The 19,555-nt window shown below is 40.9% G+C and overlaps 1 protein-coding gene across 4 annotated transcripts in view; it reads left to right on the top strand.

Annotated features, from left to right (window-relative positions):
• Window positions 1–4,487, top strand: part of LARP7 (La ribonucleoprotein domain family member 7) — a 107,438-nt gene extending 102,951 nt beyond the window's left edge. For all 4 annotated transcript variants that reach the window (XM_030190849.1, XM_030190848.1, XM_030190847.1 and 1 more), the window contains exon 13: window positions 3,909–4,487. In XM_030190849.1, the coding sequence (XP_030046709.1) occupies window positions 3,909–3,989 (81 nt within the window). In that variant the 3' untranslated portion in view covers window positions 3,990–4,487. The remainder of the gene's footprint in view (window positions 1–3,908) is intronic.
• The last annotated feature ends 15,068 nt before the right edge of the window (window positions 4,488–19,555 follow it).

Here is a 19,555-nt window from a genome sequence, read left to right as displayed (position 1 = left end):
TTCCTGTTAGCAGTTTTCAAAGTCAGGGTGAATGTTGGGTTCCCCGGGCCCAGAGAAAAAAAAAACTTTATTTTTTATGTCCAATAATTTTATTGGTTTTACAAAAAGATAAACAATTTATCAAGTAATAATATCAATCTCTCTATCACACACACACACTCTGTCACACACACTCACACATTGAACTCTCTCTCTATCACACACTCATTCTCACACACACTCTGTAAAACACACACACTCCGAAGAAAACCTTGCTAGCACCCGTTTCATTGCTCTCAGAAACGGGCCTTTTTTTACTAGTTTCTTAATAAAACAGGTCTAGACCAAAACATCCAACTTAGTCCTGGATGTTTTTGTTTTGTTCCATTATGGCAGGAAAACGTCCAAGTGTTAGGCAGTCCAAGATCCCGTCCTTATCATGCCCCTGACACACTCCTTTGTGATTTGAACACACTTCTGACAGACTTCATAGAAAAACATATAAAAATTTGTTTCAAAAATACCAATTTGGACGTTTTTGTGAGAAAAACGTCCAAATGCAGATTTATGACACTTTTTGGACATTTTTCTCTTTTGAAAATGAGCTCCATAGTAGCCTGTGGAACTTTGTAAGTCTAAGTGTTTTGAAAATACGCCTCTATATTGTATAGTTACTGATCAAAGTGAAGACACTCTATATATGAACAAAAGGACCTTCAGCGGTGACTCATAAGTATGCAAGTGTTGCCATACTGGGAAAGACCAAAGGTTCATCAAGCCCAGCATCCTGTTTCCATCAGTGGCCAATCCAGGTCACAAATACCTGGCAAGATCCCAAAAAAGTACAAAACATTATATACTGCTTATACCAGAAATAGTGGATTTTCCCTGTCCATTTAATAATGGTCTATGGACTTTTTCTTTAGGAAACCGTCCAAACCTTTTTAAACTCTGCTAGCCTAACTGCCTTTACCACATTCTCTGGCAATGAATTCCAGAATTTAATTACACATTGAGTGAAGAAACATTTTTTCCGATTTGTTTTATATTTACTACATTGTAGCTTCATCGCATGCCCCCTAGTCTTAGTATTTTTGGAAAGCATAAACAGACGCTTCACATCTACCCGTTCCACTCCACTCATTATTTTATAGACCTCTATCATATCGTCCCTCAGCCGCCTTTTCTCCAAGCTGAAGAGCCCTAGCCGCTTTAGCCTTTCCTCATAGGGAAGTCGTCCCATCCCCTTTATCATTTTCGTCGCCCTTCTCTGCACCTTTTCTAATTCCACTATGTCTTTTTTGAGATATGGCGACCAGAATTGAACACAATATTCGAGGTGCAGTCGCACTATGGAGCAATACAAAGGCATTATAACATCCTCATTTTTGTTTTCCATTCCTTTCCTAATACTACCTAACATTCTATTTGCTTTCTTAGCCGCAGCAGCACACTGAGCAGAAGGTTTCAACGTATCATCGACGACGACACCTAGATCCCTTTCTTGGTTCTTGACTCCTAACGTGGAACCTTGCATGATGTAGCTATAATTCGGGTTCCTCTTTCCCACATGCTTCACTTTGCACTTGCTCACATTAAACGTCATCTGCCATTTAGATGCCCAGTCTCCCAGTCTCGTAAGGTCCTCTTATAATTTTTCACAATCCTCCCGCGATTTAACAACTTTGAATAAGTTTGTGTCATCAGCAAATTTAATTACCTCACTAGTTACTCCCATCTCTAGGTCATTTATAAATATGTTAAAAAGCAGCAGTCCCAGCACAGAGCCCTGGGGAACCCCACTAACTACCCTTCTCCATTGAGAATACTGAACATTTAACCCTACTCTCTGTTTTCTATCTTTTAACCAGTTTTTAATCCACAATAGAACACTACCTCCTATCCCATGACTCTCTTAATTTCCTCTGGAGTCTTTCAGGAGGTACTTTGTCAAACGCCTTCTGAAAATCCAGATACGCAATATCAACCATCTCACCTTTATCCACATATTTGTTCACCCCTTCAAAGAAATGTAGTAGATTGGTGAGGCAAGATTTCCCTTCACTTAATCCATGTGGACTTTGTCTCATTAATCCATGCTTTTGAACTCTGTAATTTTGTTCTTTATAATAGTCCCTACCATTTTGCTCGGCACCGACGTAAGACTCTCCGGTCTATAATTTTCCGGATCCCCTCTGGAACCTTTTTAAAAAATCGGCGTTACATTGGCCACCCTCCAATCTTCCGGTACCATGCTTGATTTTAAGGATAAATTACATATTACTAACAGTAATTCCACAAGTTCATTTTTCAGTTCTATCAGTACTCTGGGATGAATACCATCCGGTGCAGGAGATTTGCTACTCTTCAGTTTGTAGAACTGCCCCATTACATCCTCCAGGTTTACAGAGAATTCATTAAGTTTCTCTGACTCGTCAGCTTCGAATACCATTTCTGGCAATGGTATCCCACCCAAATCTTCCTCAGTGACGACTGAAGCAAAGAATTCATTTAATCTCTCCACTATGACTTTGTCTTCCCTGATTGCCATTTTTATTCCTCGGTCATCTAGCGGTCCAACCAATTCTTTTGCCGGCTTCCTGCTTTTAATATACCTAAAAAAAAATTTACTATGTGTTTTGGCCTCTAACACGATCTTTTTTTCGAAGTCCCTCTTAGCCTTCCTTATCAGCGCTTTGCATTTGACTTGACATTCCTTATGCTGTTTCTTATTGTTTTCAGTTGTTTCCTTCTTCCGTTTTCTGAAGGATTTTCTTTTAGCTCTAATAGCTTCCTTGACCTCACTTTTTAACCACGCCGGCTGTCGTTTGGTCTTCCGTCCTCCTTTTTTAATACGAGGAATATATTTGGCCTGGGCTTCCAGGATGGTGTTTTTGAACAGCATCCACGCCTGCTGTAAATTTTTGACCCTTGCAGTCGCTCCTCTAAGTTTTCTTTTCACCGTTCTTCTCATTTTACCTCGTCGCAGCGGCGTCAGTGAAAGCGGCAGGCTTGGCTCCAGACTTCCCTTTACTTCCCTCTGTGTCCCACCCTCTGATGTAATTTCCTCTTTCTGCAAGGGCAGGACACTGAGAAGGAAGGGAATGCTGGAGGAGAGCCGATTTCGTAGTAGCTCATTTGCATACGGTTACAAAGCCAGCCAGCCATCCAGGGATGCAGATTGACAAATTATTATATAGGAGATTTCTATTACTTTTAAAAAACAATACGAACTCAGAAAATTTTCAGCTCTCTATTCACCGTGCTGGGAGTTGAAATATGGAGCTCTCTACCTATTCCCATCAGAACAGAAAACAGCTAGCTCAACTTCAGGAAGAGTCTAAAAACCATTCTCTTCCTATCTATCATGACTTCTACTTCCTAGTATTATCCATTATCTTTTCCTTTAATGTTTTTAGTCTCATGCATTACACAATGTTCTCTAATGTTTCTCATACCTCACACTAACACCATCTGCTTTTGTCTCACCTAGAATGTAAACCGCACTGAACCCTGGAAAGGGGATATTAGCGGTATACAAGAATTGAATTGAATTTCAATATGTACACTTTGAAAGAAAGGCAGCAGAGGGGGAGATATTATAGAGATATACCTCTGTGGCATAACTACACAGGAGACTGTCTATATCTTTCATCATTTTTTATGTTTCTATATTGATGATATTTGCGTATAACACTACCATTTACAGCTATACATAACAGTTCCTGCTCTTTGATACTTACAGTTCATAATTCAAATGTCAAAACACCTGGGTGTGTCAAATCCTTGTGGATAGATGCTAGCCCAAAGACATAACTCCACTATATATAAAGAGAAGTTGTAATATGGATGGATGAAACAAATAATCTCATGCACGACCAGTTGTGTATAGTTTATATTCTAATCACATTTATTTTTCTTCTTTGCAGCTGATTGCCAAAGCTGAGAAGCTAAGATTGGCTAAAACACAGGAGCTGAGCAAGCACATTCATTTTTTTGAGGAGGACTAGCAAATCTTATCAATATATATTTTTTTTTAATTTGAAAAGACTTTTTAAAATTTACAATCTGAAACTGTTGCAAGACACCAATTTTTTTTTGCCTTGTGGAAGGCAAGAAGCCAGGTTTGTTTCATTATAGCTCATCTTCTCAGCTTTTAAGACTGTTTTAAAACCCTTTTGTTAAATAGATATAAAAATTGGGTCTTCTAATCACATCTGACAAAGAATGAGTTTTTAAAATTTGCTCCTGTGACAAAACTGTATGTCTTGTTTTCTTGAACACTTTTATCTCTTGTTTGTAAAAAAAGAAAAAAAGTGCTCAAAAAAAAGATTTAAAAAATGGAATAAAAATTTGGGTTATTGGTGCTCTCTGAAGTTTGTTTTTGTTGACAAAGGAGGTTATTTTAAAACAGTTTCACAGTGTCGACACGTGTAAATGGCATAATATGTCCCTAAACTTAGCTGGCCACAGCTTGAATATGGGCGGCATTGCCAGTTATTGGCTAGCTGCTAAGCACTAATGCTCAGCAGAGATAACCAGCTATCTCACGCTGAATATTAGCACTTGACTGGCTAAGCACTATTTAACCAGCCAGGAACTATTCCTTACTGGTTAAATAGCGCCAAATATTGGGCCAACAGCCATTATATGTATCAATAGTGGCATAGTAAAAATCAGTAATATATAAATACTGATTTTTACTATGCCACTATTGATACATATAATGGCTGTTGGCCCGATATTTGGTGCTATTTAACCAGTCAGGAATAGTTCCTGGCTGGTTAAATAGCGCTTAGCCAGCTAAGTGCTAATATTCAGCGTGAGATAGCCAGTTATCTCTGCTGAGCATTAGTGCTTAGCAGCTAGCCGATAACTGGCTATGTCACCCATATTCAAGCTGTGGCCAGCTAAGTTTAGGGACAAATCGGACTGCATAAATATCAGTCCTATCTTTGCCCGCTATTAACCAGCCAGCCAGCACTGAATATTCACGTAGCCAGTTAAGTTAACTGCGCCGCCTGCCATCATCTGAATATAGAGGCAACAAATTTAAATGGTGCATGATATGAGCATTGTTTGGATGATCCAAAATAATGTATGTTTTCTGTTTTGCTATTGCAATGCACATATTAAAAAATTTCCCTTTTGATATTTATATGTTCTCCAAGGCATTAAGCGTGTCGACTACCTGCTTGTTTGGTTCTGGGGTTTCCAATGATCAAGAGGGTAATAGTGCTAGGAAATGTTATTTCACTTGGATTCTTAATGGGCTCTTGTTGTATTGTGCAGTCTTGTGAAATCCTGTGCATACAATCCTGACAAATACAGGGGCTTACACATTAACCCCCTAATTCTGTAGACATGCGCGCATGATTTTATGCTTAGCGTGCAAACATTGCAGTGCAATTTATAGAATATTGTCAGTTGTGTGTGTAATGTAATATAATTAGCTGCTAATTGGCATTAACTACCAATTATTGGTTATAATTGGTGTTGGAGCTAATTAGCATGTGCATAACTGATGTTAGTCGGGATTCTCCAAATTACATGCGCAAAATCCATCACATGCAGATGAAAGGGGGTGGAACTGGGAGTGGCATGGGTGGGTCAGGGGTGTGCCTAGCAAGTGTGCATGTGGGGTATAGAATACTGCCTACAGTTAGTCAAAAGCATTTACGCCAGTCTTTGAACTAGCATACATGTTGTTGTCTAAAATTAGGGCACAACTGTGGAATTATGCTAGTATTCTATAATGGGTATTGCGCACGCAGTTATACTTATAGATTCACACTTAGCACACATTGTCTTGCCCGTTAACTTTAGGCAACCTATAGAGCAGTGGTTCCCAAACCTGGCCGAGGCACCCCAGCCAGTCAGGTTTTCAGGATAACCGCAATGGATATTCATGAAGACATCTGCATATAGTGGAGGCAGTGCATGAAAATCTCTCTCAATGCGGGTATCCTGAAAACCTGACTGGCTGGGGTGCCTCCAGGACCAGGGGCCAGATGCACTAAGATCCTTGGAAGAGCCCTTCCCTTACCGATTCCATAGCGAATCGGTAGGGAACGGCCGTGCATCAAGGAAATGGAATGCAAATGAGCTGCTCGTTGTAGCTCACTTGCATTCTCTATTCCCTCGGAAGCCAGTCGGCCGGTCGAGCATGCATAGAGCAGTCAAGCGTTATGCTGGCTGCTCTGCACATGCCAAGGATGTCCTTTATGGACGTCCTTCACAAAAAAAAAAAAAAAGGACATCTCTGATGAGCAGCCAAGGACATCCTTTATGGACATCCTTCACTAAAACAACTTCCCGGGAATCCCTTTGGCCGAGCAGCGAGAAGCAGGAGAGAGAGACAAGGAGTTACCAGTATCAACAAAGCGCGCTGTGATTGGCTGTGAGAGACCTGAGGGAGGGACGTCCAAAAAGTTTTGATTTCCGTCCTCGCACGTCCCGATCCTTGGGGGGGGGGGGGGAGCGCAAGCTGAAAACTGCTTAAGCATCACTTGCCTTAGTGCTAGGCTAAGAAAATAAAAAGCAGCTTTTCTGGGCTGGAAGGTTCACGTGAGAAAGACAGACGTGGTAGCGTCCAGCTTGTCAGGCTCCTCCGTATCGTCAGGTTAGTTTTTATTCTCTTGCCTCTGAACTGTTTTGTCTTTCCTGAATGGTATTTTCTGGCTTGTTTCTTAGCTTCTAGTCTTCCCATTTGCAGGGCTAAATCCTGCAGTGCCCCATACTCGTCATTAGCCTGCAGATTTGTAGATTAGCTTATAGCCTGTAGATTTGTCCGATGCCCCTCCTCCATGTCTCTCTCAGCCAATCACAGCGCGTTTAGCTGTCACTGGTGTCAGCTAAATGTTGTATGATTGGCTGAGAGAGACCTGGAGGAGGGGCATAATCGAAAGAGACGTCCAAATAGTTTTTTGATTTGGACGTCCTCGGCACTAGAAGGACACCCATCACAAAAACAATCTGAGAGGAAAACGTCCAAGTGCTCATCAGGGACGTCCTTTTTTTTTTTTTTTTTTTGTGAAGGACGTCCATGTTAGGCACTTTACAAGGACAGCCCTGACGAGCACTTGGATGTGGCTAGGCAAAGGTTTCCAGCTGGTTGTTTTGAGTGAAGGACGTCCATAAAGGACATCCCTGATGAACACTTGGACGTTTTTTTCCCCCAATTTTTTTTTTTTTTGTTAAATTTATAGAAGTTTTTAGAGGCGATTAAATCCCATGCAGCCCCAACGAGAGGTACAGACCTCCCATTAGATTTTCCACGGTTAGGCAATCGGAAAACGGTACTGCATCTCATTACAATACGATTTATACACATTGGGGTACTAATTTGCTCATCTGCATTCCGTTTTCGTTAGCTGCTACCGTGATCGGAAAATGGCTCGGAGAAGCCTTTTGTGCATGCTACGGTTTACTACTTGCTCGTTAATGGCTCGTTTTAGTGCATCTGGCCCCAGGTTTGGGAACCACTGCTATAGAGAATTACCCCCATAAAGCCTTAAGTAATGCTGCTCTTTTTTTAACATATTTTTTTGTGAAATCGATGCTCCAGCTGTACATGCTGGCCAATACATATGTATGTGTCAGCAGCCTGACTTTGGCCCTCATTATACAAAAAGAACAAAATAATGTTGATAATGTCCACATTCCAATATGTCAAAAATGCAGATCAAAGTGAACTGAGATCCAGTGATTGTCTAACATTATATGGGAGAAAAAAACCTCAGACAATGCAAGAAGCTTACACCCATCCTGCTTTTTGTGTTTGGGTTGGGGAAAAAGAGAGTCTTAGCAATAATTAATCATTGATCAAAAACCTCTCTAATTTATCAGTCAGTTTTTATGATTTTTGTATATATGCACTTTGGATCAATGTCCCAACAGATCATATCATATATATCTAGTGTAGGCTGCACACTTCTCTCATATTACAAAATTTATATTTATCATTTGGCAGTCATGAGCAGTGTAATTGACACTTATTTTGTAGCGAAAAAACAAAAGAACGGAAGAATCCAGAAAGACCAAACTCAAAGATATAAAAAGCCAAATTTATTGCAAAAGCGGCAGGATCCCGACAGGCACCCATTTCGCTATGGCTTTATCAAGGGATCTTGTCGACTCGCATGCACTCGTTTCAAACCTTCTGCTGTCCTCATTATACAAACCCTGTTTGTGTTTGAGGCGTGCGTAAACTGGCACTTAGACATTTATGCAAAATAAACATTTAAGTCCCCATTTTACAAAGCCCTGGATGTGCATGTCTCAAACCCAAGTGCATGGAAATGGCAAGGTGGCATGTTCTGGGCGTACTTTGGTCGGGACAGAGTTGTGGCAAGTTGATAGTTTATTCCCCATTTCAGAAGGAAACTATATGTCTGTGTCCTAGATGGATGTCTGAAGTTACTGAAAATGAAACCTTAAATAGATGTGCTACTTGAAAGCTACAATGAAAATGACGTTCTGTACTTTCTTGCCCTGTTTTTTTTTTTGGCTGAAACTGAGACTGCTGGTCTCTGGAACAAGAGAGCCCTTCATCCCATCAAGCCCTCTAGTGGCCTTCTGAAAAGTGAAATGGTTTCTGTATACAACCAGCTGGTGGCAACAAAGATTTACAATACAGACAAACTGATAGATTTCTGCTTCTTACTGGCAGCTTGTTTGTGACAGCTAGAGTTTTGTGAAAATTATCACTTCAACAACAGATTTTCCTACAGATATAATGAGCAGAAGACCTCACTAGAAGAGGCTTTATTTGGCTATCTGTAAAAATAGCTGTGATTTGTCATGTAGGATCTTTGTTTTCAGACTCCTGTATTTCCTTCATCCTTAGTCTGTGCTCTTGGTCCTGTGCATCTGATGTTTTCCATTATTTTGTGAATTTCTTTACCTGAGAGGAGCCTACAAGCCAAGCAGCAACAAAACCAAAAAACTACAGGGCAGAGAAGACAATTAGCAGTAACTGAATCCACCAGCCTCCAAACAGCTGACCTTTATTACAGCAGCAGAAAATACTTCCCAAGTATCAAAGTTAAAAATCATTTGCCCTCTAGCTTTAGATTTGTCACAATCCTAAAAAGATACGTCCAATCAAATGGCATGATGTCAATGCAAGGTACATGGTAATCCTCATTCATGTTCTTCACTCACCATGAGTTTTTTTTAATTATTATTATTATTATTATTAGTTCATTGCTCATTTAAAAGTCTGATGTGCAGAAATATCAGGGGTGGATGCAGAAAGCTACTGGCTGCAGTATGCAGTTAATGAGCAGTTACATGCTCCTTAGTGGCTGGTTATATAAAAAAGGTTTCTGCAGTGAAGTTTATTCCTGTAAGTCTGCAGGAACTGCTTACCTGCATAATCTATTGTCAAAGGGAATATTTTCCTTTGAAAATTGACTTTAGAAAAAAGTATATGCACAACCTTTACTTACTATTAGTGCAGGTACTTTCTCCCTGAAACTTATATGTGTATTTTTGGAAGTATAATAGAATGTATTTAAGTGCACTCTTCTCTCACGCCATGTCTTGGAATCCTCCCCAATAAAGCACATAGTTATGCATATATGTGTTGAACAATTTTCCAAAAACTCCAATTCTGTGCATTTATGGGGTATTATCTAACAGGGTGCCAAGGCACTGAAGGCAAATGGTAGACATCTTTGCACAGCATATTAAAATGTATGATAAAGAGCCTATTAAATAGAGCACAACTCTGCATTGCTGTAGAGTTATGTCTACTGCAAGGACACAATTATAAGAAACCTGCTGCCGTTCTGAGAATACATAGAGAGCCCCCACAGTCTGCATTGGCCCTGATCTATGTCCCCCTCAGAACTTGCCAGGATCCACTGCCCTGATACAAATATGCATTCCTTGGTGTCTAGTGTCACCCTCCCACCCCACATAGGGAATCAGGAGTAGGACCTCTGCAGAACCAATGAGTGACACCAACAACAGAGGTGGTCCAAGGATGGAGAATAGCCAGTAGGGAGCCCAAATAAAACTTTATTGAAGAAAACCCCAGACCTGAATTGGCTGAGTTTTGGCAGTTGCCTGCATTAGGGGTCTATAGATGTATCAATATACACAACAGTTAAAAACAAGATGATCAATAATAAGTTAATATAAACACAATAACAGACAAATTACAAAAAATATAAAAATGTAGCACATAAAAAACAATGAATAAAGATGTCTGCGCACAAACTCCCTGTAAATAGATCAAATCAAACAATATTGTCAAAATCACTGTATAGCACATAAATAACAAAACACAGATATTTTACAAAATATGTCATTGCTAACAAAGACATGGAAAGACAATATGCATGCTTAAATGAGCCATAAATATGAAAATAAATGCATCATCAAAGGATACGGTACCAAATCTACTATAATAAAACTCACCCTCAACGTTCTGAGGACACTGACATCAGTGAAGCCAAGCCCTGACTTCCTTCAAAAAGGTTCGAAGGTTTGTGGTGGTGAAGCCACCAAAATCGCTCCGGCCCCGCCCTCGAGGGTGGAGCAATGGCAGAACAACGAAGGGGTTGGCAGGCAGGGAGGCTGGGGGGGGGGGGGGGAAATCGCTCCGGGCCCCACCCTCATGTCAAACGTCATGATGTTGGGGGCGGAGCAATGGCAGAACAACGAAGGGGTTGGCCAGGGAGGGAGGGGGGTGTTGGCGATGAAAACCTTGCTAGCGCCCATTTCATTTGTTCTGAAACGGGCCTCTTTTACTAGTATTTCTATAAAAAAGCTAAACCAAACTCATTAGATATTTTAGAATGTATCTTAGATAATATGCACAAATTTTACCCAAAAACATCTCCAGAGATTCTTTTTGAACTGACATCATATGGCTATGTTGCAATCAATAATCCCAAAATAAAACATAAATTTAAAATTAAAACACACCATGTGCTGTGCCAAAATGTTTGGAACTGACATCATATGTTGGTTTGATTGTGTATCTTCAACATTACAGCGAATGCCCCTGGGTTCTATATAGTGCGCCCAGAGATTCATGCTGAAATCCAAGCATATTCTGTAACAATGTGTGCAGCTTAATTGGCTTAACAAGCTACTCAGTGTTGCTAGCAGCACTTAACAAGCAATAAAGACCACTAATTGGCAATAATTAGAACTTACACGTACAACTTGCTAAGCGTATTCTGTGTCACAGTGTGCATGGCAAAAAGGGGCATGGTTATGGGTGGGGGAAATAGGCATTCTGTGGGCATTCCAAAATTTACACATGCAGTTATAGAATATGGCCCAATGCACCCATCTACATGCCAGGATTTATGCCTTGTTTTCATTGGTGTAAATGGACGTGCGTAGTTTCAGGCGCTGGGATATCAACTAAGCACATTCTATATACCGTGCCTAAATCTAGGCGCCGCTTATAGAATACGCTTAGGCGGAAATGTTTTCTGTGCGCATTTTTATGCGCCATATATAAAATCCCCCCATGGTGTGTTTTAATTTTATGTTCCATTTTGGAATTGTTTATTGTGACATAGTCATATGATGTCAGTTCCAAATATTTATCAAAGAAAAACCACACGGAGTGTGGAGGTGCACTTGATCCCCACAGGACAAAAGGGAGAAAACAGAGAAGGGGTGGGGAAAATAGGCTCTGTTCAAACAATGGGGGAGACGTATGGATTAGTTAAAACAATGATATTTATTGTGAATAGGTGACTCAACACAGCCGTGTTTCGGCGCCGTAGCACCTTCCTCAGGAGTCTTCCGGAAGTGTTTCAGTCTTTAAGGTGATTGGCACACTGGGAAAAAAACACTAAGGAATACACAATCCTTTCTTCCAAAGGAGTATTCAATGGTTAGATGGATAACACTCAGGAAGACAATAGCATAAAGGCATGCACAGTTCCTCCTTAAGAGCGAGTGAGTGGCGATGCAAAAATCTCGAGAATATTTCCAAATATTTAGGCATAGTGCACAGTGGGATCTGTTTACTAAGCAGCATTATAGGCGCATTAACGTTTTTAACATATGTTAACCATGTACATGCCTACAATATTCCTATAGGCACCTATATGGTTGGCGCATGCAGTAAGTGTAGGCGCACTGAAAACACTAATGCACCTTAGTAAACAGGGCCCAGTGTATTTTAATTGTAATTTTGTTTTATTTTGGATTATTTATTGTGACATAGCTATACGATGTCAGATCCAAAAAATTTAAGCACAGCACAAAATACTTGCGCTGAATGTTGATCAGTGTGAGTATGGCATTTGGTTCATAACTGGTTTCATGACTATTTTAACATTGCCACATGGGTTTTTTTTAATAAAACAATAAGTGTGGGCATGATACGCTTGTATAAACATATCTTCTTTGTGTTACTCTATTTTTTAATCGAAAGATGAATAGAGTTTATTGTTTAAGACAGATTTTTTTAGTGCAAACAATGTTTTTAATTCAACTAGTGTGCCAATGAATCTGGTTTCTTTGTTTTCAAAGGTAGTGACTAAACTATAGCACACTCAGTTGTGCTGTTGTTGTTGTAGGTTTACTCAGTTTACAATTTATTTAGACTTTCTAGACAGCCCATACTGACATGCAGAACTGAGTGGTATACAATCCAGAAAGCAAAAAAGAACTACAATTGCATAAAAGGACAGGATGCATCCATACAAGAAGAGATCCAATCACCACCAAAAAGATGATCAAATTCTAAAACTTAGCAAATAAAACATCTTACCAAGGAAACAGAGCGTCTATTGGCTCAGATGCATTTATTTAGTTTTTAAAATGAAACTAACTAAAAAGTTGAATGATAAAACATGAAGATGGGAGCAAAGTGTTGGATTAAATATGGATCATGTATGATTTGGAACGAAATATGCATTATAACAGATGTGGTTAAAGCATTATCCCTGATTCCTTTCTGTTTTCTTTTGTTATGGTATTTGAATTAATTTTTGTACACCACCTAGACCTGCACGTTAGGCATTATAGTACAGCAAATCTCAGTAAATTATAAACTATAAAGGACACACTAGGGACTCTAATAGAGAAAACTGGTTTAAAATAGAAACAAAGTTTATATCCTCTGATATTAGCGAGGTGTGAGCGAATAAGGTGGCAGAAGCTCTGTCTAAATGACCAAGTGCGATTTTAATAAGGGGTGAATTTATTTTCAGTTAATTCTCTCAGAACAGTTGCTTTAATAGGCAGGCCTACAAGGTCTGGGTGTTGGCCTACTACTGGGTGTCTGGTCTACCAGGGCTGAGTGCTTGCTACCTCAGAAAGCACTTGAGTGTGGCGCTGTAGTGAGATCGAGTTGGCTCAGAGATAAACTGGTGCCCTTCTTAGTTCAAGGAAACAGTAAAAAGATAGGTGCCTAAGTTAGGATTCCTATTTAACTGGTTTTCTTTTAAAATCTAGCAGGCCCAAATAGTCTCTTCCACAGAAAGTATGTTAAAGTATAGAGTAGTAGATCATGGTTCCAGATAATCCAGAGAAGACGTGAAGCTGGGCCCCACTGTTCGAGCAAAGAGAAGAGATGAAGATTCAAGGGAGACTTTCCCACAGATAAGCGAACCAGTACACGTGACAGAGGAGCATAAGAAAGACACATTCCAGAGAACACAGTACAGTGAAACAGTTTCCTGCTAGAGATTTTGAGTTCTTTAAGGTCTAAAAGAAAACAATTGAACACAGTTATTTCTTATAGAGAGTCAATAGTACAAAGAAATTATATGAATATTAATACTGCTCTGATGGTTGTCCTGTGACAAAGATTTACTGTTTGGTTCTTGTCAGGAATAGTTCAACTGCACCTGTAAAAGAAAAGTGTTAAACATAAGAAATTGTGTGTGAAAATATTTAAAGATACTATCAATTTGAGCAACCAAATAACACCGGTTCTGATTATCATACCTGATAACACCAGATTTGTTAGTAATAAAATCAGATTTGCTGTTGTAACACTTGACTGATTCTTGACTTACAATCCTTTAGTTTTTTTTCTTCTTTCTAGTTTGAATAGAGAGAACAAGGGAGTGGAAAACATGAAAAAGGATCTGAGGAAGCTAGAAGAATGGTCTAGGGTTTGGCAATTAAAATTCAATGCGAAGAAATGCAAAGTGATGCACTTAGGAAGTAGAAATCCACGGGAGACGTATGTGTTAGGCGGGGAGAGTCTGATAGGTACGGGCGGAGAGAGGGATCTTCGGGTGATAGTATCTGAGGATTTGAAGGCGACGAAACAGTGTGACAAGGCGGTGGCCGTAGCTAGAAGGTTGTTAGGCTGTATAGAGAGAGGTGTGACCAGCAGAAGAAAGGGGGTGTTGATGCCCCTGTATAAGTCGTTGGTGAGGCCCCACCTGGAGTATTGTGTTCAGTTTTGGAGGCCGTATCTTGTTAAGGATGTAAAAAGAATTGAAGCGGTGCAAAGAAAAGCTACGAGAATGGTATGGGATTTGCGTTACAAGACGTATGAGGAGAGACTTGCTGAACTAAACATGTATACTCTGGAGGAAAGGAGAAACAGGGGTGATATGATACAGACGTTCAAATATTTGAAAGGTATTAATCTGCAAACGAACCTTTTCCGGAGATGGAAAGATGGTAGAACGAGAGGACATGAAATGAGATTGAAGGGGGGCAGACTCAAGAAAAATGTCAGGAAGTATTTTTTCATGGAGAGTAGTGGATGCTTGGAATGCCCTCCCGCGGGAGGTGGTGGAAATGAAAACGGTAACGGAATTCAAACATGCGTGGGATAAGCATAAAGGAATCCTGTGCCGAAGGAATGGATCCTCAAGAGCTTAGTCAAGAGCGGGAGGCGGGACTGGTGGTTGGGAGCCAGGGATAGTGCTGGACAGACTTGTACGGTCTGTGCCAGAGCCGGTGGTTGGGAGGCAGGGCTGATGGTTGGGAGGTGAGGATAGTGCTGGGCAGACTTATACGGTCTGTGCCTGAGCCGGTGGTTGGGAGGAGGGGCTGGTGGTTGGGAGGCGGGGATAGTGCTGGGCAGACTTATACGGTCTGTGCCCTGAAGAGCACAGGTACAAATCAAAGTAGGGTATACACAAAAAGCAGCAAATATGAGTTATCTTGTTGGGCAGACTGGATGGACCCTGCAGGTCTTTTTCTGCCGTCATCTACTATGTTACTATGTACACTGCTATTCAGGATTGTTTGGTAGACTTGAGGTAAGCAGCTGATTGAGACTACAATAACAGGTTGATGGTAAAGTTATCAATATAAGACTGAAGCAGCAGTGGAAATGAGACGGCTGAGGGAGGCATATGATTGAGGTCTATAGGGTCCTGAGTGGTGTAGAATGGGTAGAAGTGAATTGACTTTTCACTCTTTCAAACAGTACAAAGACTGGGGGGACACATTGAAATTACATAGAAACACTTTCAAAACAAAAAGGAGGAAATATTTTTTTATTCAAAGAATAATTAAGCTCTGGAACTCGCTTTTGAAGGATGTGGTACATCAGTTAGCATGTCTGAGTTTAAAAAAAGGTTTGGACAAGTTTCTGGATGAAAAGTCCATAGTTTGTTATTGAGATGAATGTGGGGGGAAGCCACTGTTTGCTCTGGGATTGGTAGCATGGAATGTTGCTACTAATTAGGTTTCTGCCAGGTACATGTGACCTGGGTTGGCCACTGTTGGAAGCAGGAAACTGGGCTAGATGGACCATTGGTCTGACCCAGTATGGCTGTTCTCATGTTCTTATGCTTTACTTAGTTATTTAAATGTCTATCAGATCCTGTATCATATCCCCCTATTCCTCCTTTCATTTAGGGTATACATATTGAGGTCTACAAGTCTATTCTCATGTCTTTTGGCACATCATATATCATTTTTTCACCTTTCTCTGAATTGCCTCAAGTCTTTTTTCATATCCTTTTTGCGAGATATGGCCTCCAAAATGGAATACAATACTTCAAATCTGTCCTCACCAATGACTTGTACAAAGGCATTAACACCTCCTTTTCTCTACTGGATATGTCTCACTCTATGTAGCCTAGCATCCTTCTGGCAACACTATCACCTTGTCACAATGTTTTGCTGCCTCAAGATCCTCTGACACTATCACCCCAAGGTCCCTCTGCTACTCTGTGTTTATCAGCCTCTTACCCCTCTAGCAACTACAACTCTTTTGTGTTTCTACACCCCTTGCTACACTTTGCATTACATTTTAACTGCCGAACATTAGACCATTCTTATAATCTTTGTTGATCACTTCTAATGTTGTCCACTCCCTCCAGTGTGTCCACTTTGTTGCAAATCTTTGTGTTGTCCACAATGTTACTCACAAATATGTTGAATAGAATCGGCCCCAATACCAATCCTTGCGGCACTCTGCTACTCAACTTTCTTTCCTCTGGGTGAATTCCAGGGCCAGCCCCGTTCTACCTTCATTCCGTGGTGGCAAAATCAGCAGCAACACAAGTCCGCTGGTGGTGGTAACAGAATAGAAGCGCATGCAGCAGAAAGTCCGCAGAGGCGGTGTGACGTCGGCTGCAGTCATCAGCGGTGCCAGCAGGCATCACAAATCAATTTAGAAATGCTGTCAGCGCTGAAATTGCTTTGAGGAGGCGGGCTACGGCTGCAGCACAGTGTGTGCAAAGCACTAACCATCCTTACATCCTTTGAATGTCCTGCTGAGCCTGACAGCTTTGAAATTGAAAATATTCATGCCACCCTCTTCCATTCCCCAAGCCTTAGCAGGCCCAGCAGGAAATTCAAAAGGGTGGTGGGAGTGATTTCAGACTGTGCTTTATGCACTGCTGCTTGGATTGATTCCTGGCTTCCCACCACAGAGCATGCAAACCAAAGCAGCTGCAACCTGCAAAGCAAGCACCTGACCAGTCACCAGAGAAAGATCTAGAAAGTCAAGGAATCACCAAGTGGTTAGCAGCAAGAAGAAGCCTAAAGGTCCTGTGGCAGAGGGCCAGAGTTTGCCTGTGCAGCAACTAGGAGAAAATTGGTGCCTTGGGGAAAGCAGAATGTTCTTTTTTAAAAATCCTGTTTTGGCAAGTTGGAAATAAAGTCAACCTTCAATACTCATTTAGGCCACTAGAGGGTACTGCAGGATACCGATATAGCAGGATCCTATGGTCTCGACACCTTAAAATCTATCCTTTTAAATCTATTGACAATGATATCTATTGATCTGAAACAGTATCACACTTGAATTCCTTTTATTACTATTCTTTCCAAACTAGCACAATGTTTGGGAACTGCTCCATTCAAACCGCCCCTCCTCTCTCAGGTCAAGGAAACATGAACAGATAATAGAAACACACAGAGGGATTCAAAAGAATTCTGTGTCTTGAACTGCATGCTTTCTCCATTTGTTTCTTTGTGAAACATTGTAATTGTATTTGCCTGATTATAAAGTTATGATGAAGAAAGGAAATAAGGGTCAAGCTTTCAAGAATTTTCATCAGATCAGTGAAGGAGGAACAATGCAGTTACAATGGGTTTAAATAACAGACTCTCTAGATCTTAGGCTGTCTGAATATGTTAGTACAACTCAGTGAAAGGGGGTGGGGGATAGACAAAAGTGATGAGACAGTAACACTTTACAGTTTATGGCAATCAAAATTCTCCAATAAAGAAAGGATAACTCTAGAGTTTGTTGCGGATATAAATTAGTCCAATAGAAACATGTCACCTATAGCTTACTGTTTGACCATTACTTCCACATATGCGAGTGGACTAACATGGTAACCACAATTCTTTGAAATGTATTTTTTCCTATCTCATAGCAACTAAAATTAGAGCTCAAGCTTGCCCTATAATCAGTCAAATATGGTAAGTTTTGCTGCTTACTATTTCCAAGTGAAAATGTGTGTATAGTAAACAAATTGGGGTCCATTAACAGAGCATTTGGAATCGGAGGGAAAGAATTAATGTGTTGCTTCCCCACTGATGCATTTGATCTATTTATATGTTTGGCATTGTCTTGATTTTGAAATAAAACATTGGCATGAAAGATAAACAGATATGTTTGAGAAAACAGAACCTGATATTCAGAATTAATATCAGTGTTCACAGAATGTAATGCTGCATCCAAGGCTCAGGTGGTGTTTTCCAAACCAAACCTGTCCCATTCCATCACCAACCTACCTACCCCCTAAAGAATCGTCTTCCATTACGGATTAGCCTTATGCTTATTTCATTTATTTGCATTGCAACCAAGTCTTTGAAAGGTACGTCAAACCCTCCTTGGTAGTGACGATAAAAGGGCTATCAAATTTGGAGAATGAACCAGTTTCTGTGGATCTCCTCTAGCAGGCATTCCATGATAAACACTCACAGGCTGATGCTGAAAAGTGCATGAAGTTTTGCACATTGATTAGCTTGGCTTTAGTGCACAATTTTGTGGGTGCCCTATGCAAAAATGGATTTCGTGCACAGTGAATCATACACAAAGCCTAGTGCACTCACCAGCAAACAACACACATAAATCCATGGTAATGAGTGGAGGCGTGGCCTAATGGTTAGTGCAGTGGGTTGTGAACCTGGGGAACTGGGTTTGATTCCCGCTGCTGCCTGATGGTCAGCAGTGGGTTGAGATCTTGGGGAATCAGGTTCAATTTCCTCTGCAGCTCCATGTGACCCTGGGCACGTCACTTAACCTTCCACTGCCCCAGGTACAACAATAGTACAATGTACTACTTAGATTGTGAGCCCACTAGGGACAGACCCAGTACCTGTAAAATGAAACTGTAAACAGCTTAGGTCTAAGTAGTATATAAATACTTGAATGAATGATGCTAACAGCTATTCAGTGCAGTTGCAGAGAAGTGCACAGAAGAACAAAAGGTTCAGCACAATACCTGGACTTTAAATTCAGGTCTGAGGAGGTGTAAAATGTTGGCTTGGAACTTCTGTGGTAGCGTTAGTGAGTATTTCATGCTTGTATCATCCCTTTACGAACAGAAGTGAAAGATCCAAAGAGACAAAATTGCAAGATGACCAAGAATGTTTGAAGGTTTATTCTCCAGTATTGAAAATAAGGTGTGTTGGTACATATGACCCAACACGGGCCATGTTTCAGCTGTGAAGCCTTCCTCAGGGGTCCTGTAAACAACCCAGCTGACACATGGAAAGTATCCTGATTAGAAGCAAACTGGATGCATTTTTGCAAGATCGCAAACAAGGAAGGTGTCTTAGATGTATCATGTTTGCTTTTAATCAGGATACTTTCCTTATGTCAACTGCATTCAAGGTTGCCAGGTGGGCGGTTTTACCGCCCAATTGGGCGGGTTTTCGCCAGCGACAGGATGCGGTTTTTTGGGCGGTTTTCCCGTCGCTGCTTTGCGAGTTCGGCGGTTTTTTCCGGGGCTTCTACTGGTCCAATTCGGTCCAATAGAAGCTTTTCCGGGGCTTCTTTTGGTCCAATTTGGTCCAATAGAAGCTTTTCAGGGGCGGGGCTGACGTCAGGGATGATGTAGGGGCGGGGCTAGTGACATGGGAGGCGGGGTTAGTGATGCGGGGGCGGGGTTAGTGATGCGGGGCGGGGTTAGTGATGCGGGGGCGTGGTTCGGTGACG

Source organism: Microcaecilia unicolor, chromosome 2, assembly GCF_901765095.1.
Source record: "Microcaecilia unicolor chromosome 2, aMicUni1.1, whole genome shotgun sequence".
Taxonomy (NCBI): domain Eukaryota; kingdom Metazoa; phylum Chordata; class Amphibia; order Gymnophiona; family Siphonopidae; genus Microcaecilia; species Microcaecilia unicolor.
This window is presented reverse-complemented; position numbering and strand designations above follow the sequence as displayed.